The 25,130-nt window shown below is 44.3% G+C and overlaps 1 protein-coding gene across 3 annotated transcripts in view; it reads left to right on the forward strand.

Annotated features, from left to right (window-relative positions):
• NUP93 (nucleoporin 93) overlaps window positions 1-23,806 on the forward strand; it is a 68,971-nt gene extending 45,165 nt beyond the window's left edge. For all 3 annotated transcript variants that reach the window (XM_081203661.1, XM_081203662.1, XM_081203663.1), the window contains 18 exons: window positions 620-748; window positions 3,885-3,959; window positions 4,904-4,993; window positions 5,949-6,088; window positions 7,202-7,334; window positions 8,227-8,384; window positions 8,829-8,994; window positions 10,328-10,421; window positions 11,006-11,197; window positions 12,321-12,447; window positions 12,557-12,629; window positions 12,826-12,870; window positions 13,935-14,051; window positions 15,450-15,568; window positions 16,810-16,927; window positions 18,502-18,585; window positions 20,622-20,750; window positions 23,577-23,806. In XM_081203661.1, coding sequence (XP_081059787.1) covers window positions 620-748; window positions 3,885-3,959; window positions 4,904-4,993; window positions 5,949-6,088; window positions 7,202-7,334; window positions 8,227-8,384; window positions 8,829-8,994; window positions 10,328-10,421; window positions 11,006-11,197; window positions 12,321-12,447; window positions 12,557-12,629; window positions 12,826-12,870; window positions 13,935-14,051; window positions 15,450-15,568; window positions 16,810-16,927; window positions 18,502-18,585; window positions 20,622-20,750; window positions 23,577-23,687 — 2,100 coding nt within the window. In that variant the 3' untranslated portion in view covers window positions 23,688-23,806. The remainder of the gene's footprint in view (window positions 1-619; window positions 749-3,884; window positions 3,960-4,903; window positions 4,994-5,948; window positions 6,089-7,201; window positions 7,335-8,226; window positions 8,385-8,828; window positions 8,995-10,327; window positions 10,422-11,005; window positions 11,198-12,320; window positions 12,448-12,556; window positions 12,630-12,825; window positions 12,871-13,934; window positions 14,052-15,449; window positions 15,569-16,809; window positions 16,928-18,501; window positions 18,586-20,621; window positions 20,751-23,576) is intronic.
• The last annotated feature ends 1,324 nt before the right edge of the window (window positions 23,807-25,130 follow it).

Consider the following 25,130-nt stretch of genomic DNA (forward strand, 5'->3'; position numbering starts at 1 on the left):
GATCACACTCAGTCCTCAGAAGTCAACTTTTGTAAAGCTAAATGTTCACATAAAATGTTGATTGAAAGCTCCAAATTTCAGTACTATATATTTGTTCTAGTTCTTTCTGCTATAAATAACAAATTTTCTCAGTGCAGACATTTAAACCTTAATTTTCCCAAGAATATTTACTTGCCAATGCATCAGCTCCATTTCTGTTTCTTTGTCCCTGAAGCCTTTCAGTTCCCAGTTTAATGCTTCCCCACTTTTAGAACAAATATTTCAAATTAATTAGAAACTAGTTCTAGGAAGCTGAATAAAATAATAATTACATAATTCTGGTTGCAATGATTTAGAGATTGGGGATGAGTGAGTAGAGTATGTAGACCCTTGGTCGTAAGGCATCATTTTCACCAGGATTGGGGGGGGGCGGCAGTTTTAGTAAAAAAATGTAGTAGTACTTGGTTCTTGACATGTATGTTGCTTGTCCTGTTCTGGGTGGGTCTGATGCAGCTTCTGCCACCCTGGTGCCCTCTGGGCACAGTCATGCAGCTGGTGCTGATGGGATCTGGAAAGCACCAGGTTGCTGAAGGGTGGTCTCTTGGGTCGGTGTTTTCTGCATTAATCTTGCTTTTCCTAGACCTTTGCTATGGCTGAGGAGTATCACCGAGAATCAATGCTGGTCGAATGGGAACAGGTGAAACAAAGGATCCTTCACACACTGCTGGCTTCAGGAGAAGATGCCTTGGACTTCACTCAAGAGAATGAGGTATCTCTTGGGCTCTCTTGCTGCTGCTGCATTATTATTTATTTATTTAGTCATTCATTCATTCATTCTCCCTGGCTTTTGAGATTTCATTCTCTTCCTGTACACTCTCAAGCATATCTTCACAGTCATGATGTCAAGGAACTCGCTTTTAAAATGAAATCTAAGCTTGCTCACTACTACCTCCTGCGTCTCTCTCCCCCCCTCCCCCCTGGTGCTTTCACATAATCACAGTCTTCAGTGCCTGTAGTTTTTAAAAAATGTTTTTGATCCTCCTCGAACTCTCCACTTCCTAATTGCATCTAGAAGTGTTCTTCATTGTAGAAATGTGTGGAACCCTGAAGTTCATTTTCCAAATTGCTCATGTTAATTGCCTATGCTTCATATTGTGATCTGGAAATGATGCTGGGATCTCTTTTTCTTAAGCCTATGCTAATCACAGAAGCATACCCTGTGGAAGATGTTTTACTGACAACTTATTAAGCTCAGTGGGCTACCAAATTTTTCAGTTTGGGGGATGCAGACAAAATATGTTGGAAACTGGGTGATCACTCACTGTTCTTCAGTAGCAGAACCTTGCAGACTTAGCAGGTTGTTCAGGAAGCATTCAACAGCTTCTGGGGGTTTATGTGAAATTGAGTTTACCTTTATTGGGAACATCTTTTGAACAGGTAACAGTGGGTACAAAGGATGACTAGCTTAGCGTTAAGTGGTAGACTGCCCTTATCACAAATGTTGAAATCTCAAAGGAAGAAAAAAATAATCCATCTAATACACTTCACAAATCAGTTAAAAGACAGGACGTGATTTATTGCTCTGTAATGCTCTTCTCTCTCCTGCAGAGCCTATATAATACTGGTGTGTCGCTGCGAGAGCATTTGAAACCCTTGATGCGATGTTTTGCCCCCAGCCTTGAAGTCAAAGGCCTGGGAGGTTTGCCAAGCATCTGCTGCGTTAAAAGCCAGTTGCTTAACTTTCCCAATTCATGCTGCACTTAAATCCTATTTCAGAAAAATTGTGAGCGAGCGAGAGGCAGACCCCCATCCTTAGAATATAATAGAGAGTTAATTGATACCTCTGGATATGCAGAATCAGCTGAAAGGCACAGACCCACACAGCAGGAAGCAGGTCAGCTGGGGAGCTATATTTCAAGCTTTGGGCTTGTGAAAAATACAGACATGTTGCTTCTGGAAAGAAGACCAATTAGTCAGTGATGTTTTACGGTTCAAAGAAAGCTGAACACACATTCTCTTTTAGTGGTTTCCACAGTTCCCTGAAGGGCATATGGTGTCTGGTCAAAGGAAACACAGTATGGATCATGTTTGGCTTAGCTGTGTATTCCAGGAGTGCTCAGGCCAAGGTTCCAGTTCAAATGGGATCTTCTGCTCTCCCTCATCCCCACACCCTTTGGCCATCTTGCTGTTTTTTCTGAATCTCCCCACCCCCATCTTTTTATTTTAAAGTGCAGCTGTCACACAACCTGCTTCTATGCCATCTAAAGTGCATGGCTGCTCTGTCAGAGTTCCGATATCCCCAGGTCTCTTTAAACTCCTGTATCTCTTCAGGTTTTCTGGATTCGAGATAGAGCCAAGATGGCAAGTGTACTGGCATCATTGCAGTCCCCCCCCCCCAATGTTGCAGCGGATGGCCAAGTCTTTTGGAGCTTTGCCAAAATGGCTGCCAAGGTTTTTGCTTTGGAATGCGTGTATGAATAATGCAGATTTTGGGTGCCTGCAGTTTGCAACAAATGAAGCTAAATGCAGAAGGGCTAGAGGCACAATTGAGAACAGTGGTAGCTCGGGTTAAGAACTTAATTCATTCCGGAGGTCCGTTCTTAACCTGAAACTGTTCTTAACCTGAGGTACCACTTTAGCTTATGGGGCCTCCCGCTGTGCCGCCGCGCAATTTCTGTTCTCATCCTGAAGTAAACTTCTTAACCCGAGGTACTATTTCTGAGTTAGTGGAGTCTGTAACCTGAAGAACCTGTTACCTGAAGTGTCTGAAACCCAAGGTACCACTGTAGTAGCTTTCTGTGCTGTTGAGTTGTTTGTAAAGGTGGAGAAGTCCATTGGGAATTAGAAGTGCATGTTTTATTTTCCTGCATTGAAATCCAAAAAGTGGGCCTGCCCATGACACTTGACAATAAAGCCTGACTGTGCTTTCCAAGCATGTTGCACATTTCTTTGAGACTCATGCAAACAGAAGACAATTATTTTAAATGCTTTGATCACACCAAATGGCTAGTTTCAGATGTTGCCTGCTTTCATACTTATTGATTACACAAAATAAAAACAGGTTTTTTCACACACCAAGTTTTTTTCTTCTTCTTTGGGTCATGCAAGGGTTGAAGTTGCATAGTCTTGAATGCTGAAATGAATGCCAGAGAAACCAGGGTCTTCTCATCAAAACAAAAATGTTCTCCTGACTGAGTTTGGTGATCCCAGCACTGCCAAACAGGCAAACTGAACCAGGGAAGTCATGCTGATAGGGATTTCTCTTAGCAACATAGCAGGAAGCTGCCTTTGTGGAGTTCAGAGAAACTTTGCTGAGTAGGAGGCAGCTATCCCTTAATTGATTTATTTTCCAACACCTCTAAGTATTACAAAACCTAAATCTGACTCTAACCTTGACATTATTCATTGTCATACTATCTCTCTTCGTGTATGTACCATTATTTCAAAGCAATAAAGACTGGCAGTTATGAATTTGAAAGCTCTCTTGTTAAGAGACAAGGGTGGGGGAAGAGCATTGGGGGAGGGGGTTGGTAGTGGCATATCTCAAGATTTTGATATTGAAGGACATACGTCTTTCCAAGGGTTCTTTTCACGCCTACAGGCCACTTAGCCAGTTGGTGCTTATGGCACTGCAATAAAATACCTCACTGTGGCAGGGCGACCAGAAGTGGGTCCTGTAAATGTGTCCCCAGGTTGCTTCTGAAGGGTTGCAGGGAGATAAAGAACAGGAAGAGAGAGATGGCTTCACAGCTGTGGGGAATTTGCTACAGCAAAAGCCTCTTGCCCAGCAGCTTCATGCTCTGGTGGGATTCTCGAAGTTTTGGTATTGGCACAAAAGTGCCACCCAATTGCTAAATGAATTTGTGTCATATACTCTGACCGGCATTTTCATTTTCTTCCAACAGCCCAGTTACATCAGTGAGCTACCACCACCAGTTCGTAGTTCTTTGGACAACATTGAGATGGCCTACGCTCGACAAGTGAGTAAATTAGAAACCTCAGTATCTCAGCTATGTTACCTGAAACTCCCAGTTAGGCCCACGGTCAGGCTTAGAGGCCAGCTCCTCAGAGGCTGACCCTCTTGAGTGACATCGGCATGAAACAAACACAGACATTTTAAAAATGGAATTTGACACCAGATATAAAAGCAGTGGTGTGAAGCAGATTGGATTTGAGTGGATCAGACCAAGAGAACCAAAAGACATACTGACTCCTGCAACACATTGGTTTACCAGAAAGTACAGGACATAGAAAACAGAATTATAGGAAACAGAATCAGACACTTGTCCATGAAGCTCAGTGTTTTCTCCACTGACTGGCAGTGGCTCTCCAGGGCTTCAGACTTTCTTCAGCTGTCCCTGAAGGTGCCAGGGATTGAACTTGGGAACTTCTGCATGCAAGGCAAGCGCTCTGCCACTGAGCTACAGCCCTTGCATTCTTCCACACATGAGGAGTGTAGTGGGAGCAATCGAGTATCATGTAGCAGCACAAGGCTTGTTCCACATGAATCACACTAAGTCAGCAACCTGGACTTATGCAGATATGGCCATTGTGTCACCATGTGAGCTTGTACTTAAAAATCCCAGACATACCTGCCAGCATATGATCCTCCTATGTTGTCCTTAGAGATATGCCATGTGGAACAGTGAGAAATCCTGCCTTGCTCCCGACCCTGAGGCCTGCCTGGGGCTTCAGAATAAATGTGGCAGAACATTTTGTATTCCTCTGTATCCCCTGATGCACCATTGCTGCGAGGCAATGAAACGGGGGCACTTGCTGGCAGGAGCACTCCCCCAAGACCATGTGATCTGGAGGCTTGTTTCAGATTCTTCTGTGGTTAGCAGGGAGGGAAAGGGTTGGAGGGAGAAAGCACTGGGGGAAGGGGTACTTGTGCTAGGAAGCTGATTACTCTGTTTGTTTTCAGATATATGTTTATAACGAGAAGATTGTGAATGGATACCTGCAACCCAACTTGGTCGACCTTTGTGCTTCTGTAGCAGAGTTGGATGATAAGGTACTGCCTGTGAAGTGAGCATAAGGAGATGCTCTGCTTGTGCTCAACTGAACTGAGCAGCCTGCTGATGGAGGAAACGATGGCTGCTTCTTCCATATGCCCATAGATTGCTGCATACAGGCATTTTTGCATACAGCAGTGGTTGGTGGCAGTAGGCATCTTGGTCCAAATTCAAGTAACCTGGTATAGTAGCAGAAGCCAGCAAAGGACTGCCCCAGCACCACAGTGCTCACCACCATGCCTCTTCCAAAAATCTTCTCTGGAGGTTCAGGAGAACCTCCAGAACAACACAATGGGTGGGGGAGATCATTCATCCAGGCAAGCAGAAATGCTTGCGCTGATGGAATGATCATGTTAGTACATCATTGAACTCCATCCCTTGTTTTGGGGGACACTGAACAGACTCTAGTGTCATATGGTCTACTAATCACACTGGAACTTATGAGACGATGGACACTACATATAATACTTGGCTTTCTGGAAGCTGCATGTCCATCCCACATTAGATTTTCCCAGTCTTTGGGAAACTTTTTCCAGCAAAAGAGAGAGAGAGAATTCCCTGGGGTATGGGCCATAAGAGTACAACTTAATTTCAGCTGCTTTAAAGCCTTTATAATACAGTTGTAGCCTTGGGGCATTGGTCTTCAACTCATGGGTTAGGGCCCACTACCAGGTTGTGGCCTGATCTAAGGTGGCATCATATGTTCCACTAGCATCATATGTACAGACACGGCAACAATAAAGCAATATGTCCTCAGACAAGTGAAAACATTGAAGACTACTATCTTAGAAAAGTGAGGATAGTTAGTACTGTCAGCAACACTCAAGTGTTCCTGTGAACTGTTACCACGTAGCCTGTCCATTTTAAATGCCATTCTCATGAAGATAAGGATGCAGCTTCTTTTAGTGGTAGCTTCTTCTAGTCATTTGACCTGTTTGTTTGTTTGTTCTGCAGAACATTTCTGACTTGTGGGCTATGGTGAAACAAATGACTGATGTTTTGCTGGTTCCTGCAAGCGATGCGCTGAAGGTCCGGACAAGCATGGAAGTGCAGATGGAGTTTGTCAAGCAGGCCCTCCAGTACCTTGAGCAAAGGTAGCGCAGCAAAATAGTTAGAACTCAGGAGCTTTCATTTGTTGTTACAGATGCCTATAGATGCGATAGTGCTTCCAAAAGATCTACCACCCATTCATATATTAACTGAAAATGCAATGCAAGGAAGATGTATACATGTAACTGTTTTTTCTGATCTGTCCTTCACATGTTGTGCTTTCATACCCAAGTGTCCTCTTTAAGCGTTGCCACCTCAGTACCAAAGAAAGCAGACTCGGAACATGGTTGCAATATCTGATCCTGGGTGGGTGGGTGGTGGAATCTTCCAGCATGCAAGGAGGCTGACTGGAACTGGGATCCCTTTAATGGGTGGAAGGGATGAACCTTTCACTCATGTCCTTCCCCCGGCAGCCAGGCTGGGTAAACTATAGCTGTGCTCAAAGCTGTCACCACACCCCTTTGGCACTCTCTGACTCCAGAGAGGAGTGACCTCTGGAGACCCCAAAGAAATAACCACAGCAGGGAGCAGGGGGTAGCACCTCATGTACCTCTCTATTCCCAAAGACCAGGGTGACATACTTTTCAGAACAGAACATTGAAACAAAAGAAACAGTCCAATCCAATTGCAGCTAGCCTATTTTAGCTGCTTATAAAAAGGCTTCTGGAAACCTCAAATATGGAATAATCTCATTGATGGGCTAGTGTGATTAGGGTCACAGGACTGTGTGACAACAGCCTGCTTTTAGGAGTTTAACCATCAGGATTAACCAGGCGATCCCAATGCAGTCCCAGGACAGAGATGGGAAACACTCAAGATGGCCATAAACTGGAAATAAGCCACCCTGGTGAAAAGAGCAACATTATTCGAACTCTGGGACATGACTGTTTCATTTGCAGAAAATGGAGGGCTAGGGAGAGAGAACAGTCTTAAAGGAACAGGTCGGGGACTTCCAAGTTGTGCAGCACAATCCCCTCTCAAATGCTATTCCTGTGGTTTGTATACTCGCCATAAAGCTGAGTGGAATCCATCACCTGGTGTAGCTCATTAAGGTGGAAAATGTAAGCATATATTTAAATACTTCTTTAAAACTATGTTAAGTAAGCATGCAACTGTGTGAGACGTATTATGACTCAGAAATGGATGGTTCCTTGCAGTTACAAGAACTACACGTTAGTGACAGTCTTTGGAAACTTGCACCAAGCCCAACTGGGAGGGGTACCTGGAACCTACCAGCTAGTCCGCAGTTTCCTGAACATCAAACTCCCAGTGTCTGTCCCAGGACTCCAGGTAGGTATCTGCACAGCCAAGGTGTTCTGCCACGACTGTATTCACCCATTCAGATCATTCTGGATCTCTTAACCCATGCATAAATTTGGGGGTTGGGTGGGGGGTTGTCATGTATGCCAAGAACAGAGCATGAGAAAGGTATCTCTTTGCAGTTGCTTATGGGGAAGGGCTGTGGGTAGTCTAATCTTTAAAAAAAGAAAATATGGTGGGTTGTATTCAGTGGTGTTCTCCTGTGAACAGCAAGGATATCTGAATCTAGTAGAAGTTTCAGTGAGTGGGAGAGGCAGTTTTCACTGCTTCCTTCTGCAGCTCCCTTAGCCACCTTCCAGATTGTTCCACATCATCCCCCAGCCCTCCAGAACAGATTGTGTGTCGGGTATGTGTATATGTGCAAAGGTAGCTATCATGGTTTCCTCCAGGTATTTTGGATTCCAAATTCCCTCATCCCTCACTATTGACATTGCTAGCTGAAATTATTATTTTATTTTATTTTATTTTATTTTATTATTTGTTCCCCACCCATCTGACTGGGTTGCCCCAGAACATCTGGAGGGCACCATGTCATCTACACTTTGTGTACAGATGGGCCTGAAATCTGCTAAAATTCCCTCCCTTGCTGCCATTCCTGGTCGGCTCAGTTAAATTAAAGATGCTTCCATGAATGTACAAAGAAAAATCTTGCATGTAGAAATCTAGCATGTTAGGAATGAAGCAAGGCTACCCAGTTCTCCATGCACAGGGGATTGTTTTGTGTGGAAGAGCGTTCAGTCATTACCTGCAGCCTGAAGCAGGACACCCCAAACATAGGTTTCTCACCTGTGGGAACTGGACCATAATCACAACATCAAGAAAGGTTTCCTCTCTGTTTTTACCATTTGTCTGTTTTCTTTAGGATGGAGAAGTAGAAGGTCACCCTGTTTGGGCAATAATTTACTACTGCATGCGATGTGGCGACTTAATGGCAGCCTTGCAAGTGGTGAATCGAGCTCAGCACCAGTTGGGAGAATTTAAAAGTTGGTTCCAGGAATACATGCACAGCAAAGATAGAAGGTACTGGGATGTCTCAAAAAGAGGCCAAGAAAATGTGTGGGATGGGTCAAGGAGTCTACTTTGAAGTGCATCATAGAATTGTAAGGGAGCTGGGAGCTTATCAATCTATCCTCCTAAGGTTTTTGCTTGAACTAGTAAACCCTTATGAATTGACACATGTCTTCTCAGCTGGAAAGGCTGGTGTTAACATTGCCCATTTTTAGTTGCACGTGGCAAGTTCAGTGCTTTAAGTTCGTGGAAGCAAAGCTGTTGCTTTTGTTGCTCTGCTGGGCTCCTTACACCTACATTGCTTGCTGCATGCACACAGTGTTAGATGTTGTGAGCAACACACTCAGGGCCAGTGTGGGTCGATCAACTGGCGCACTGGTAGGAGGGGCCTGTCTTATTGTGGGCTGTAAGCTGGGCCACAGCTCCATTTAATAACTTGTCTTTCTTTTATTGTAGATTGTCTCCTGCCACCGAGAACAAAGTTCGCCTCCACTACAGACGAGCCCTGAGAAACAACACCGACCCTTACAAAAGAGCGGTTTACTGTATCATAGGACGCTGCGACATTGCCGATAATCACAGTGAAGTTGCTGATAAAACAGAAGATTATCTTTGGCTAAAGGTAACGGTGGCTTCCCTTCAAAGTTTTAGAGATAGCACTGCTCACTATACTTCCAATTCCCCCCTCATTTGAACACTGCCTTCCTCTGGAGAATACCCTCTTATGTATCCCAGCTCCCACCAGTGAGTTGCAAAGGATTATGAGAACTGTGGCCTGCTGTGTTGCCAGGTCTCTAGGGGAGTCTTCTTCACTCTGTGCATTTGGGCAGCAGGTCAAAATAGCCTTGTTTAACTGTGCTTTTTCTGACTTCTGATGTGCTTCTTTCCGAATTTTGATATTTTTTGTTCACTTTGAGGGTTTTTCTTTCCTTCTGCTGAAGTTTATTTGTTGATAAATTGTGTTAAATTTTACTTTCCATTTAGATTGTTGTATTAGGTCAGGCATAGGCAAACGTGGCCCTCCAGATGTTATGGGACTACAACTCCCATCATCCCTAGCTAACAGGACCAGTGGTCAGGGATGATGGGAGTTGTAGTCTCAAAACATCTGGAGGGCCAAGTTTGACTATGCCTGTATTAGGTGTTCAGAGGGTCTGATTTACGCTGGAAGAATCAGGATACAAGCAGATCTATAAATAAAAGAACTGGTGAAGATCCAGTCCCGGGCTGAAGTATTTCCAGATATAACCTGTAAGGTATTAACGCAATCTTCTTGGGCAAAATAGTGGTACCATTGTCATTTTCAAAATAGAATCTTTCAACATCAGACCAAGTGTCTTGTTCCAGCTGGACGTGACACTCAGGGAGGAAACGCTCTGTAGCACAGGACCTTTCAAATTAGGGTCTCATCAGGCAAAGGCAGAGTCATATCAGGATTATGGACAGATGATTATTGGGAGCGTTTCCCTATATAACAGGGATGGGGAATCTGTGCCCCCCTCCCCACTCCAAGATGATGTTGGACTCCAACTCCCATCAGCCTTAGCCAGCATGGCCAATAATCAGGGGTTATGGGAATTGTAGTCCAGCAACATTTGAATGGCCACAGGTTCCCCATCCCCGCTTAACACACTGTTGTCTCAGCAGAAGCCTAAAAAAGGCTGGCCTTTCTAGTCGTCATGTTAGGATGTGGAAAACTGTGGCTGAGAGAGAAGTCATTTGCCCAAAGCTATCTTGCGAACCCATGGATGAGGTAGAATATGTGGCTGTGCCTCTCAGATTCAGGATCAGTTGCCCGTTTATAAGAGCACATTTTGTTTGCATAGATGGTTTATCTGATTTTATTTTGATTGGTGGCAACCTTTGTTTGCTTTTCACTTGTTCGACTTTTGAAGAGAAGCTTTTTGTTGCATGCAAGGAAAGCCTTAGCATCACTTTCTCCCTCTTGTGTGTAGCTGAACCAGGTGTGCTTTGATGATGATGGCTCCAACTCTCCCCAAGACAGGCTGACATTGTCTCAGTTCCAGAAGCAATTGCTTGAAGATTATGGTAAGTTAACCCAGAGACTGTGAGTGAGTGATATTTGGAGTTCTGTATATGTATGCACGCCTGGTAGTTTTTGTAAAATAAAGGCAGTGTAACAAGTCGAGACCTTGAGTTAGAACTCCCATCATCCCTGACCACTGGTCCTGCTGGCTAGGGATGATGGGAGATGTAGTCCAACAGCAGCTGGAGACCCAAGTTTGAGAAACATTGAGTTATAACCATTTAAAAGGTGAACAAACCAACTTAAATAGTTAAGGGTGCCTGAGAAATTGGTAATTCATGACTTGAATTACTGGCATGTGAATCTGACATTACTAGTATAGTTTTAATAAATGTTTATAGTTATATAAATGGTCAACCACCTTGAACATTTTCAGGTGGGGGGGTTAAGCAATAGATAATATTGATTCCTCTGCTACTTTACTTTTTATTTTAACTTTTCTCTAAATAATCATAGGTCAATTTGTTGCAATGCGAACAATGTTTGATTTTGTGACTAGTTTCCTTCAGCTTCAGTGTGCTGTGTCAGGCACCATCCATGCTAGCTGTGAAAATACCTAACCCTTCATTCTTGTGTCTTTCTTCAGGCGAGTCGCATTTTGCAGTGAACCAGCAGCCATTTCTCTACTTCCAAGTGTTGTTTCTGACAGCCCAGTTTGAAGCTGCCATTGCTTTCCTCTTCCGCACAGAGCGCCTGCGCTGCCATGCCGTTCATGTTGCCTTGGTCCTTTTTGAACTAAAGCTGCTCCTGAAATCTTCTGGGCAGAGCGCACAGCTTTGTGAGTATGGATTGTGTTTATCCTGTCCTTTCCCCATCTCATTTCTATCCTGCACAGAATATAAAAGAAACCATCTGAGCAGAAGACTGAAATAGGGCAGAAATCTGTAAAAAAAAAAAAAAGTGTTAGCTTTAAAAAAACGGATTAATTGCTTGATTGCAAATGAGAAATTGTGCCCAGATCAATGAAATGAAGATCTTTTGGACCTAACCTGGTTAGAGAAGAGACATAGCTCAGTTCTCTCAGTGACCAACCAGATAAATGCTTCAGGGAAACCTACAATCAGGATATGTGCGCAACAGCAGTTTCCACACGTTATCCCCAGCAGCCATTATTCAGAGGCACTTACTGCCTTTGGCACTGGCATTAGAACACAGCAGTCATGACTACTAGCCATTGGTAGCTTTATTCTACATGCATTTATCTAATCCCTTGTTAAAACTGTCCAGGTTGCTGGCCATCACTACATCTTATGGCAGCAAGTTCCAAATGCTCTGGGTGAAGAAATGCTTCCTTTTACCTGTAACGAGTCTTCCAATATTCAGCTTTATTGGATCATCTGTCCACTTTCTCTACACCCTTTATGATGTTATACTCCACTATCATGTCCCCTACCCAGCCCCTCCTCACCATTTTTCTATGCCAAAACACACCAAATACAGCAACCTTTCCTCATAGGAGTATTGTTCCAAGGTAATGGTAAACGGTGTTTCCGTGCTGTATGGCACTTCTCACAGTGTCCTGTTGCACCGGAAGCCATTTAGTCATGCTAGCCACATGACCCGGAAAGCTATCTGTGAACAAACATTGGCTCCTTGGACCTGAAGCGAGATGAGCGCTGCACCCCATAGTCAAGTTTGACTGGACTCAACCGTCCAGGGGTCCTTCACTTTTATCCTTTACCTTATTGTTCCAACCCTGCAGTGATTTTTGGTTGTCCTCTTCAGAACATTTTCCAGCTCTACAATTCTTGCCCTTGGTAGTCCATCCCTTTGATAAAGTTCCTTTATTCAAAGTGCTTGCCTGTGGTTAATCCCTGCAGACATAATGAACATCTTTCATATGAATGCTGCCTTGCTTGGGGGAAAAGAGAGATTCATCTTCCTGTCCCTTAACTTTTCAGTAAGCCATGAGGCAGGTGACCCTCCGGCCATCAGACGCTTGAATTTTGTCCGCCTGCTGATGCTCTACACCCGCAAGTTTGAGTCCACTGACCCTCGAGAAGCCCTGCAGTACTTCTACTTTCTCAGGTGGGCTCCTGTAGCAGCAGCTTGAAGGCTGGGGTGTTATTTTAACAGCTGCTGTGTTAAAAGCAGTCAAACTGCAGTGCTTTTCTTCCTTTCTGCTCTTCTTTTGCAGGAATGAGAAGGACAGCCAAGGGGACAACATGTTCTTGCGCTGTGTGAGCGAACTAGTGATTGAGAGCAGAGAGGTATGCCAGGTTCCAGTTGCACCTTTTCCTTCCTTAGTTTAGGGTGGAAATCACCCTTCTTCAAAAGGAGCTTCCAGTGCAGCAGTGGAACCCCATCACCAGGGGTGTTAAATCCTTAAATCACAATATTGCAGTCATCCCTCAGAGTGTTAGCACACCCTCCTAACTTTATTTTGTTTTTCCTTTTCATGGGTAGTTTGATATGATTCTTGGAAAGCTGGAGAATGATGGCAGTAGAAAAGTAAGTTCATATATAATGTTTCACCACCCCACCCCCACTACTATTTGATTGCTGGCTGTAATTATTGTTTTTTCAGGTTCCCTGTTGGTTTTTGAGTATTGAAATTAATTTCTCAAACTTAAACACGGTTATGGTAAACCAGGGTTCTTCTTAACCCAGGTTCTAAACTACAGTTTCAAATCTGTCCCGGTTAACCTCAACAGCAGTTACAGTGGGTGTCATAATTCCCAAACTTTCCAAGGCCTACAGTCTGTGCTGGTCTTTAGCCACCCAAATAAGCAGCTTCTTGTGCCTCAAATAAACACGCAGGAGATTATTCAGACAGCTCAGCATTACAGGATGATAGAAAGAAACAATTAGCACAGGTTAGGGAACTAAACCCAGAAAAAGGACAGGTGTGTTCCTTCAGCCTTTTCAGATTCCTCATCAAACCCCTCCTATTAGTGAAGGGCAAAGAAAACTAGTATGAAGGGGCAGATCAAGAGAAAGCCCCTTCCTCTTCATTCTTCTGATATCCCACCAGGGAAAAATGTGAGGTAGGTAGATGTATGTATGTGTATATTATGATTTCCAGCTATGGTTCTCCTAACCCTAGAGACTTACTCAAAGGGCCTGACGGTAACTTAAATCAAATAGTGCCAACGTATTCTGTCCCTGCAATGCCCATAATTCCACCTTGCCCTGTAGCCCCAGCAGACAGAGACCAAAGAGTGATTTTAGAATCAGAAAGGGAGGAAAGGCAATGGCATTTGCTTTCTGATACTAAGAAACTCGCTGCCACAAGATTGTTAACAGATTTAGATTACAATCTGAATCTAGGCACAAAATTGTGTATTTATATGTACCTTTAAAATCCATAAATAAGAATAAAAGGGGGGGAGCATGGAAGGCAAGGGGTGAGGAAGGAATCTCTATATTTTCCCAGAGATAATTTACAAATAAAATTAGTCATAATCTTGCATACAAAAATGTTGTTGCCAGTTGATAAGACTCATCTAAAAGTTTATAGTATTTCTGTTGTCCAAGTATTTTATCTCCCTTCTTTATTTGTATTCTTTCATCAGCCTGGAGTGATTGATAAGTTTACTAGAGACACCAAACCACTTATTAATAAAGTTGCTTCAGTGGCAGAAAGTAAAGGTCTCTTTGAAGAAGCTGCCAAACTTTATGACCTTGCCAAGGTAAGCAGGTTTACCATCACTGCTGGCCAAGAAGCTCGTTTAATTTTTAGATCAGTAGGGATTAGCTAGGAGGCATTGTGGACTCTGGAAATGTGACCTGAATTTACAACACTAGGGCCAGCTGCAGCCTCTGAATCAAAGTATGCTTATTTTTTTCCTTTAGTTATCTGGTCCTGTATGTTTCTGGCCTTTGTTTTATCTGGCCTTTCAGGATTCCTTCTGTGCACCACTCTGAATAGTTAATCTTTGTAGAAATGTTCACAGGATTGGACCACCAGATAGTAATATCTGGTTAGTAATGGCAATGTGTAAGTTATCAACTAATTAGCAGTTTAGCCATGTCAGATTGAAAAATAGCAGAGCAACACACAACAGTTATCTGAGCACTACAGGAAAATTATTGGAACAGTGTCAGCTCAAAGGGGTTTTATTTAGATCTGTTTTTCCTCCAACATCGACACCCCTCCCAATTTCATATGCCAAACTGCCTTTGAAGCTGGATTAGCTGCTCAATGGAAAGAAGGTCAAAAGGGCCACTGGGTTAGTAGAAGTCCCTCGGGTGAGCCAAAGCAGCTCTTTGGACTCCAGCCTCAACTGTGTGCTAAAAATAAAACAAAATTTTGCACAATCCAGATGCTGTGCAAACATGTGCTGGAGTTTGTGATCTGTATCAGTTGTGCAGGTTGAACACATCTGGGTAATTTCTCAGATTTTTCCTATGCTGTTTTGGCACAATTATTTTTGGTTTTGCTTGAGATGAGAGGGACAACGGCACTGAAGCCCCAGCCACTGAAATTCCCACTCAGCTGCTTCTCTGTTTTCTGAGACTTCACCAGACCTAGGATGAGAAAAGGACAAGAAACTACATTTGTTTGTTTGTTTTTAGTGAAAGTGGAGGCTCTCAGGGAGCAGAGCAGTACTACTACTCCTGTGCTATTCCTCCACTCCCTCCAAAGGATGATGCCATAGATCAGGAGCCAAGAACCCTTTTTTCCTAATGAAAGTTGCATTCCCTCAGGGCTAATCTATTGGGAGTCACACGCTGTCATTGGGGCAGAGGGAGGACTGGAATCCAAAATAGACAGAGGGCCCTCGTTTCTCTCTTCCATTTCTATCACACACATGCACATGCACACACATTTTCCTCTCCACCACAAGAGGGCTGCAGGTTCCACCCCTACAACAACCCAAATGTCTTTCTTAAGACTTCTTTCATGTTCTCATACATTGCTTTTACTGCTGAAGATCTCAGTTTTTCTTGGGAGTTTCTACATTTTACAAAATAAAAAGTCTCCCCCTGCCCCCTACCCTGGACTCCCTTGGTTGTGTGTCTTTGAAATGCATCTTCTTGTCTCTGGGCTCTGCAGTTCTTCTCTTCCCTGTTTGCACTTTCCTCAGAATCCAGACAAAGTGCTTGAGTTGATGAACAAGTTGCTGAGTCCCGTGGTCCCTCAGATCAGCGCTCCACAGTCCAATAAGGAGAGGCTGAAGAATATGGCACATTCCATTGCTGAGAGGTGAGAGAACATCCTCCAGTAGGGGAACTGAGTTTCATGACCATGGTCACTGTAGCTTGAGAAATACCTTTAATGATGAGTTTGTTGAAAAGACACATGGCTTGGATGTGCTCCACACTGCTTTTTGTTGCTGTGCATTTTTAACATTCAGTCCTGCACTCTTGCCAGGTGTGTGTGTGTGTGTGTGTGTGTGTGTGTGTGTGTGTGTGTGTAAATTTATGCCATTATCAAAACTGGAGAGGAGAAAGTCCACAGGAGGGTGAATCTAAAAATATAATCTGAACAGTTTTATACTTAACTTAATTCAGTAATTCTCCAACTCCATTCTGGAATGAATGAATGAATGAAAGACTTTTGTCAGTCCATAGAAACTACCCACAGAGGAGGAGGTTCCCACACAAGCTGCGAAAAGCCTGTATTCTCCTTCAGTGTCCTGGCTCCTCCCATTTATTTCACCAACAGACATGCAAATCAAGCTAAGTTTCACCCCTTCTGGTGGGAGGAGCTCCCTGTCAAGTTCTGATCCTGCCTGCTCCCCATAGAGTTTCTGTGCCCCTCTGTCCCCTTGCCCACTTTATTGCCATCAGCTCAGAGCAGCGGCAGTCCAAAGTTATCTTCCACATGTGTTGCATGCAGTAGATTGCAAATTCTACATTTCCAGCTTAAAAGAAAGTCAGAAAGCAGGTGATGTGAAAGAGTCAGTACCAAGATAGACCTGGCATAAAGTAACTTCATGTGTTTCTCCCTCCCTTGAATCAGCTGGGTAGGGTGGCAACTCTAGTTTTCTTCACCATGGTTGTGAGTTGGTCTGCAGTCCCCAAGCAGGTAACTCACTGAGCAAGGGTGGTGCAGAAGGGTGTGTGCATGACACAGCTCCAGCCTAGGGCCAGTGAATCCAGCAGCAAACAGACTAGAACTCCTTGGCCCTCCTGTCAGCTTGAAGCCATGAAGTCACTGGTTGGCCCTGGGCAGTTCTCTGTTCTTTCAACCTCCGTTCCTCCCTCCAGGCTGCAGTATGGAGAGAACAAGATTAACCGTCCTTACAGGGTTGCTGGACAAATTGCTGAGAGAATGTGTGGGAAGCAGTTTGAAGCACTATGTAAATGTGAAATATACTCATTCCAGGGGAAATGTCCTTTCCTGAAAGTTCAGCTGCTTGCAATTAACAAGTGTTGCACACATATAGTACTGCAGCCTTTTCTCAGATGGAATGTGACTTGTTTTGTTTTTGTTTTTTTCAGATATAAAGCACAGGGAATAAGTACAAAGAAACCCATTGACTCCACATTCTACCTCCTGTTAGACCTCATCACCTTTTTTGATGAATATCATGCCGGTCACATTGACAGGGCCTTCGATGTAAGTTTCACGTTTTTTGTTTGAGAAGATAAAGCTATTGGGATCTGCAGTTTGACGAGCTCAACAAGGAACATGTAGATAGCCTTGGACACTCACAAACAAGGCATGGTGGAGATGGCACTGCCTCCTGATTGCTTTTCTTGTGGTCCTGTGCTTATGTAGCCCAAGAAAGCTGGTGTAATAGAAATAAAGGGGCATGGGACTCCAGGACTGGGACCTCTGGGAAAATCCAGTGAGCATGAAGCAGGCAAGAGAGCAAGCCCTTACAGCAGGTTGTGGGGAATCTGTTGCTAGACTTCATCTCCCACCAGCCCTGACCATTGGCCTTGCCAGCTGGGGCTGGTGGGAGTTGGAGTCCCCATCCATGCCTTACAAGCATAGAGCTAATGCTGGCAAATGTACTTATGGCTGATGGTTGTGAAGCCTGACCTGAAAGTTGTTAAAATGCTACCACGTCAGAAGTAACCAATGAGCTACCTGGATGGATGGACTCTCTCCAGCGTCTGAGCAGGCATCATAGCCCACAGATCCTTCTGAACTACAGTCTCAGGTGTCAGCACTGATCTGAATGCTCCTGGTTCTAGTCCTTTCCGCTCCTAACAATCTCTGGTGCTTTATATACCAAGGTATACTTTCTTGGAATATGGAAGTTCTGTTTTTGGCTGTCATATCTAGTTCCTTTTAAAGACATAGTCTTCCATGAATTTGGTTTAATCCTTTAAAAAAAAAAAATCCGTCTGGTTATCACAAACAGTAGTCAAGTAGGTAAAGCTGATCTGGGTCTGTTCAACTTCAGATAGCAGGTGGAATTGAAGGTGACACGTATTTTAATGCTTTTTCTATACTGAAAACAAGAATCAAACTCCTAGCCGAGCAAAAGATGGATTCCATCTCTTCCCCTTTCTGCATAGTGTGCTAGTTTGTTCTGTGCTACAGGAAATGGATTTTCGTGATGGAGTGTTTCAGTCTTCCGATTCCCCTGAAGTGGTTCAGACTGTTAGTGCCTTTCAGGTGTTTTGGACTGCAGCTCCTATCAGCTTCAGCCAGCCTGGCCATTGGGGAAGGCTGCTTTATCACTGGATAAAATGATCACTGTTCAATACTCCACCTTGTGCTATGAATGCTCTTTGTTATGCATTGGGGGGGGGGGAATCCTCAGGCATTTCCTTGAACGCCTTTTAAAGGTTAACAATGCATTGATGTGGCGACAGTGCAAGCACTATGAAGATGCTGCTTTTCTGATGACCACCAGGAACTTAAATGAGAGAATTTTCCTGATCTTAGGCCCAATAAAGAGGACAACTAAGTGGTCCTTAGCACAGTATTTCTGGTGGTAGATTTGCATAGTTTAAAGTATATGCTAAAACTTGCCAATTACAAGGTATATACTAGGGTACATACAGAAGTTTGGTTCAGAGCTTAAATTAAACTGTATGCACTCAGTGCAAAAGGATAGTGTGTGTGTGTAAGGAAAAGTGACTGAACACAGAAGAAGATATTACACACACAAACTGCCTGCAAATTGTCATCTTCCTTCAGGACAGTCCATTGTTACTCCTGTGCTTTCGTTACAGATCATGGAGCAGCTGAAACTGGTCCCCCTGAGTCAAGAATATGTGGAGGAAAGAGTAGCAGCCTTCAGGAATTTCAGTGATGAAGTAAGCAAGCCACGGCTGTTTGGTCCTTCCCCTTTTCTTCCATGAGTTGCACACATCCAGGCACCTCTGCCATGGGGACCTGCAGATGCTGTGCTTGGGGGATCCCTTTCCTGTTCTCAGGATGCATCTGCCTGCACTTGCTCCCCCAGTGCCACTGACAAGGGCAAGTGTGCAATCCAACAGACGCTGCATAGTTCCTGGCACTGAGGATCAGCGAGTGTAAGGGGTGGCTTCACCCATGCCTGTGTCATTCTCTGTGATCCTCCTTGTGTGCTGCCACACCTGACAGGAAGCTGCTGCAGGTCCCAAAGCATGATTCCAAATTGAAGCGCAGATGTATTTAGCTGGAAGTAGGAAAAACTCTCCTGGAGATGCTGTAACTTAGCTTCCTCTGCCACCTTGAGAGAGGTGGCATCATTCCCCTCCAAAACGTAATTGCTGTGTTCCAGAGTGGCAGGAGGTCTTGCTGTTGTGGGGTCCCAGACACATAGTGACTCACCTGAGCAGGGAATGGGTTCCCCCTTTCCCCTTCAGTGCCGTGAAATGCTCTGCATGCTGATCCCCATTTCCCAGCACCAAAGAGAGAAAGGGGGAGAGCTGCCTTACTTGTGTACTTACTTTCACGCCGGAGCATTTGTTTTGGGTCCAAGATGTGAACAAGCTCTGTTCGCACTCTGCGTTTATGTTTGAAATCTGATATCCCAGCATGACACTGGGTTGGGGAAACTGGTCAGTCCCCATATATTGATTCTGTTCCTGTGTCAATTTATTATGGAATTCTTTTTTTAAAAAGGGAAATATTTGTTTTGTTGTCAGGTTGAGCCCCCTACAAAACACAGCCTAAAGGGGACTGATAACATCCTGATGCCTTTCTGTCAATAGTAATATGGTTGGGGTGGGTGGCAAATCTCTTCCTCTTGCTTAAAGAGGTGGAATCGAAAGTTACCTCCAATCTTTCAAACACATCTTAAAGAGGGCTTGTCGATAAGATAATTGGTTCATGCTGCAAAGTGAACTTGGAAATCAAAAGACTGGATGGATGAATGGCAGCCAGGGGAAGTGGAGAGGGGTTGTTTTGTTTTTGGCTTCTAGCCTCAGAACATATTGATTTCCTGAGTCATCCATTTTGTCAGCTTTCAGCCAAAAGCTGCTTATCATTCATCAGTTGCTTCTGGGCAGCTTGGTCACAAAAACCAACACAGCAATTTGGCATTGTGGAACTCTGCTCCTGATCAGTACACTAATCCCGGCTCAAAACTCTCACCCTTCAGTGAAAAGATGAATTTCCTGCTTTTCATTCCTTAATGATTAGTGAGTGAATGAAGTGTGCTTTCTTCTTGACCTTTTTTAAAAAAGAAAAAGAAAGATGAACACATCCAATTTTATCCCAACTTTATTTAATCCAAGGTTTAATTCTGGAACCCTATAGTATCAGCACTTGATTTCTATCATCTACTTGTGCAGCAATTCTTAGTTTACAAGAATGCTTTAAAATTCTTATTCCTTAGTTTATCATTTATCTTAACTATTCTTCAGACTGTGCTCCAGGGAACACCAGGATTTCCCAGAAGCTTGTCTGGGGTTCCCCAATGCGAAGTTCAGGGATGATAGATAAGATTCCCTAAAAGACATCTTGCCCCTCCCTGCCAATCTCCCCATGCAAAATGAAGCTGCAGGAGTGTGTTGGATGCCTCCACAAGGGCATGTTCAGTTCACCCTTGGTGTGTTAACTGGAAAGGATCTACAGAGGGAAGAAGTGAGCTGCAATAGACCTACCCAGCACCCGACATAAACTGCATCTGCACCCCAGCATGTCCCAGATCTTTTGCAATTTGCAAAGGGAAAGCTGGGAAACTGTCCATTAATGACATAAGTATATTCCTGTGTGTCTAGTTTTCTCAAGCCTTGTTGGTTGAATGTGGTGTATCAAGAAAGTGCACTACCCAGTTTGACTGCCTGTGGGGCACAAATTGACCCTTGGCTCCCTGCCTTGCCTTTCATTCCTTTTTGCATTTTATTTTCCCTTGTTTTCGCAGATCAGACACAATCTGTCAGAGGTCCTCCTTGCAACAATGAATATTTTGTTTACCCAGTACAAGAGGTTGAAAGGCACCAGCCCAGCCACCCCTGCCAGACCCCCTCGTGTCATGGAGGACCGAGATTTGGTAAGCTTCTCTTCCCTCAATCCCATAAGACGCTGTGTAGGTCAGGGATGGAGAACCTGTGCTCCTCCTGATGTTGTTTGACTCCGGCTCCCATCAGCCCCAGCCAGCTTGACCCAATGGTCAAGGACGATAGGAGCCATAGTCCAGCAACATTTCCCTGGAGAGCCACATGATCCCCATTCTTGCTGTAGGCAGGTAAAAACAAGACTAATCATGGTAGGCAATGTTGCCGGCCCAGAGTGTTAGTTACGGCATTTATAATAACAGTAATAATTATATTTTATTACTGCTTCATGGAGAGAGAACTGAAAAATTACAACTATCTTAGCGAGGCTCACGAAAAGCTCCCTGCTCCGAATCTAATCCTATCCTTGGACCACACTGGCACATGTGAATGCTAAGAAAGCTTCCTGAGCTTAGATGCCTGTCTTGAAATGCAAGCCCACCTTATTGTTTTTGGGGCCAGGATAAGCCTGCTTTCCTTTTACTGGGGAGGCAGACCAAAAAGTGAATTGGCAAAGGTCATGCCATGAACGCATCTGAAGTTTGCACCTTTGGCAGCACTGGAAGAGTCCTCTCTTTGGAAACTCCCATTCACAGCAGGGTTTGGGCCCGTGGATTATTGTTTCATGGCATACCCTTGTGTTCACACAACTTCACTCCCTTTCTTTGGAAACTCTGTTTCAACTGATTTAGAGATGGGACCCAAAGGAGGTGTTTTCCTGTCCCATATGCCCACATTGTGCCCAAACCTTACTAGTTTGGAAGTTTGGAAACACCAACTCATCCACACTTGACTCTTTTTCTGCATGCTAAGTCTTGAATCAAATGGAAATCCGTAAAAGGTAGCACTAAGAGAATACAAATCCAGCCATTTCAGTGTCATTGCAGGTCATAACAACTGTGTTTATTTGCTTTGGGATTTTTACTGGCACCAAAGGGCATTCTCATGCCCCCTTGAGAAAGGAAAGGGAAAGTAATTGGCACTGAAGGCATTTGGGAGGTACCAGCCGGAGTATTTGGGTGGCTCCTGCTTTTGATTAAATAATTTATAACAAATGGAACACCTGCACCTCCAGGCCTCCTTTAACCTCGGTAGAGAGGGCAACAGCAATTCAGTTCTAAATTGTTTTCCACAAACAAGGACGGAAAGAAAGGGGCTCCACCAGCCATGCCAATCTGTCCCCGAAGACCTTTGAGGGCAATGGTATTTCAGTCTCCAAACAGAGCTGCATCATCATAATCTACTGCTTATTTGTCTAGAAGTTGCTCATAACATATTATTTTATTTCATAAAATTTATATAGCACTTGCTTTAAATTTTTAAAAAGCCTTCAGATTCAAAGATTACAGAGAAATAGTGCTGATGGTCATCAGCATTCTGATGGCACCTTGCACTGAAATGCCTGATGGCAACTCCCAGTGGCATGTAGATATTAAACAGCACTGGGGGCAGAGTAGTGCCCTGTGGCACCCTATAGCATAACTGCCAAGGGGCCTAAAATAATTCTGCCGATGCCACTCTCTGGACTTGGTTCCTTAGGTAGGACCAGAGCCACAGTGACACAGGGCCCCAAATTTTCATTCTACAGAAAAACCGCAGACACAAGCAGGAGCAAGGTCACCCTCCCCCTGTGTAAAGTTAATCCATCAGGGTGACCAAGGCCAACTCAGTCCCAGGCCTGAACCCAGATTATTCCAAACTCAACAATCTGTGTCATCCAGGAATGCTCACAGCTAGCTCACCGCAACCCTCTCCACCACCTATTCCCTCAAAAAAGGTGTATTGGAACTGGTCTTTCCAGTTCAAGGGGTCCAGGGCTGATTTTTTTTTTTAAGGAGCTGCCTGCACCACCACCTATTTGAAGGCAATAAGGACTGTCCCCTCATGCAATGAAGTATTAACCACATTCTGGATCCAACCAGCCAGCCCCCCTCTTGTTAGATTTAATAAGCCAAAAGGGACAGGGATCAAGAGGGCACAGGGTCAGACATATTGCCGCCAGTACCAATCAACTGCCTGCATTAGCTGATACTGATCCCACAACCCATCTGGCACTGGGTACTTCATCAGGAAGTGCAACACTTGCACAGTCAAGGTTTCTCTGAAGTCAAGTGGCTTTAACCTCAAAGTGCGTAGCTAGTCAGTCTCAGCAAGAGTCCTTGGGTGCTCCAGAGGTCCCTCCCCCACAGCAGGAGTCAGTAACTGCAAGACCTTCCAAAATAACTGCTGGCTGGGTGTTAGAGGATAAGGAGTTTTTGTGAGTTCAGTTAATTCTGAACTATTTCTGAAAGCATATCAGGCAAACTTGGCCCTCCAGATGTTTTGGGACTACAACTCCCATCATCCCTAGCTAACGACCAGTGGTCAGGGATGATGGGAATTGTAGTCCCAAAACAGTTGGATGGCCGGGTTTGCCTATGTCTGAAGCATATGGTCACTCAAACCACATATTTCAACTGATGGAAACAGAGCCAAACACATATTTATTTGATGCATTTATAACCTAACTCAAGATATCAGGGGTTGAACCTAGACTTTCTACATGCATAGAAGGTCCTCTGCCAACAATTGTGCTCTGTGACCTTTGCTCTTCCTCTAAGCGCAATATTACCCAGCCCCCACAGATTACTCCTGGTTGCACACATACATCTATTTCTGGGATGGTCATGTTGCTTGGTGGTCTACAGCTTCATTATTATTTCTTTACATACTTTGTATTTAGATCTGTCCACCCATCCTTTCCATTCTAAGAAGAGTCTCTCACCCAATATCCATCTCCAGTTAAAATATAAGTCAAAGCGTTCTGTTTCTGTGCTTTGTAGAAACTCCGATCTCAAGCTCGGGCGCTGATCACCTTTGCCGGCATGATCCCCTACCGAACCTCAGGAGACACCAACGCACGGCTGGTGCAGATGGAGGTCCTCATGAACTAGGCACCTTGGGAAACCTGCCAGATGCTGTTGGTACCCTCAGTGGGCGGCCCAGTTTAAGTTGGGTTTTTTTGCTTTTTGTATTATGTACTTTGTCAACCACAATAAATTTTTTTGATTTATATTTGTTTTGACATTTTGCTTTACTTTTGCCATTATTTATGTTCACTTATTCATTTATTTTGCTTTTTACAATATTTCTTTGTTTCGAGAGGTGAGGGAAGGGGGAAGCTCATTTTAATGAAGGAGCAGGCTCTATGGAGGCAGGCACTGTGTCCTTTATTTTAATTCCTCAGGCTGGGGTCATTGATGTTTTTCAGTCCATGGGCACATTTTGGATTTTTAAGCAAGTGCCATAGGTATACCACGTCCCTGGACATTTCTCTCCCTGCATCAACCTCCCCTCCCTGTGCCCAATCCCTGGGAGACAGAAAAAGAGAAAGTACACACACACACACACACACACACACACACACACACACACACTTTCCCAAGTGATCTGGGTAAAAGTTTGAACTAGCAAATCTAATCCGAGCCTCTGACAGGGGAAGCGGGAAAGTGTCACTCAGTTTTCTCTTTCAGTTCTATGTCCTTCTCAAGGAGAAACGGGTTACCATTCTCACCACCTCATGAACAGGGGGTGGGCAGTAAGATAAGGTTTATCTTAGATTTTGTGGGTGTCAGGGGAAAACCTCGAGGGTACTGTTGCACTTATGGTCACCATGTTGGCAACTCTTTTCCTAGGAAATTGATGAAGCTTAATTTTCTACTGCTATGAGATGCGAGAGATGTGTTGGTCCTAAATTATATCATATAATTAACTCTTACCTGCATTGGCTGCAGGATATTTGAATCCCAAAGTGCTCTTGCACAAATGACATATCCACTAGCTGAAGCCCACCCCCTTCTTGCAGCAACCCCCCCACCTGTGCATCTCTGGTGGATCTTCCAGCCCTCAAGGGTGGCTTTTCAGGGGGTACAGAGGATGGCAGTGTGGAGAGGGGCAGGCAGGGACTCCTTGTTGCATGAGTAGAGTCCCATTCATGCATCCTTGGGTTCAAGCCATCCTGCTGCTTACATTCTGCAGCATTCCCTCGCATGCAATGGCATGCACTCCTTTGGAAAGCAGGGAGGTGCAGTTGAATACTTCTAGAGCATAGGTAGGCAAACTAAGGCCCAGGGGCCGGATCCGGCCCAATCGCCTTCTAAATCTGGCCTGCGGACGGTCTGGGAATCAGTGTGTTTTTACATGAGTAGAATGTGTCCTTTTATTTAAAATGCATCTTTAGGTTATTTGTGGGGCATAGGAATTTGTTCATTTTTATTTTCAAAATATAGTCTGGCCCCCCACAAGGTCTGAGGAACAGTGGACTGGCCCCCTGCTGAAAAAGCTTGCTGACCCCTGTTCTAGAGGCTGTTTAGGTCCCTGATTCTCCAACAGTGAGG

Source organism: Podarcis bocagei (genome assembly GCF_964188305.1).
Source record: "Podarcis bocagei genome assembly, chromosome: 7".
Taxonomy (NCBI): Eukaryota; Metazoa; Chordata; class Lepidosauria; order Squamata; family Lacertidae; genus Podarcis; species Podarcis bocagei.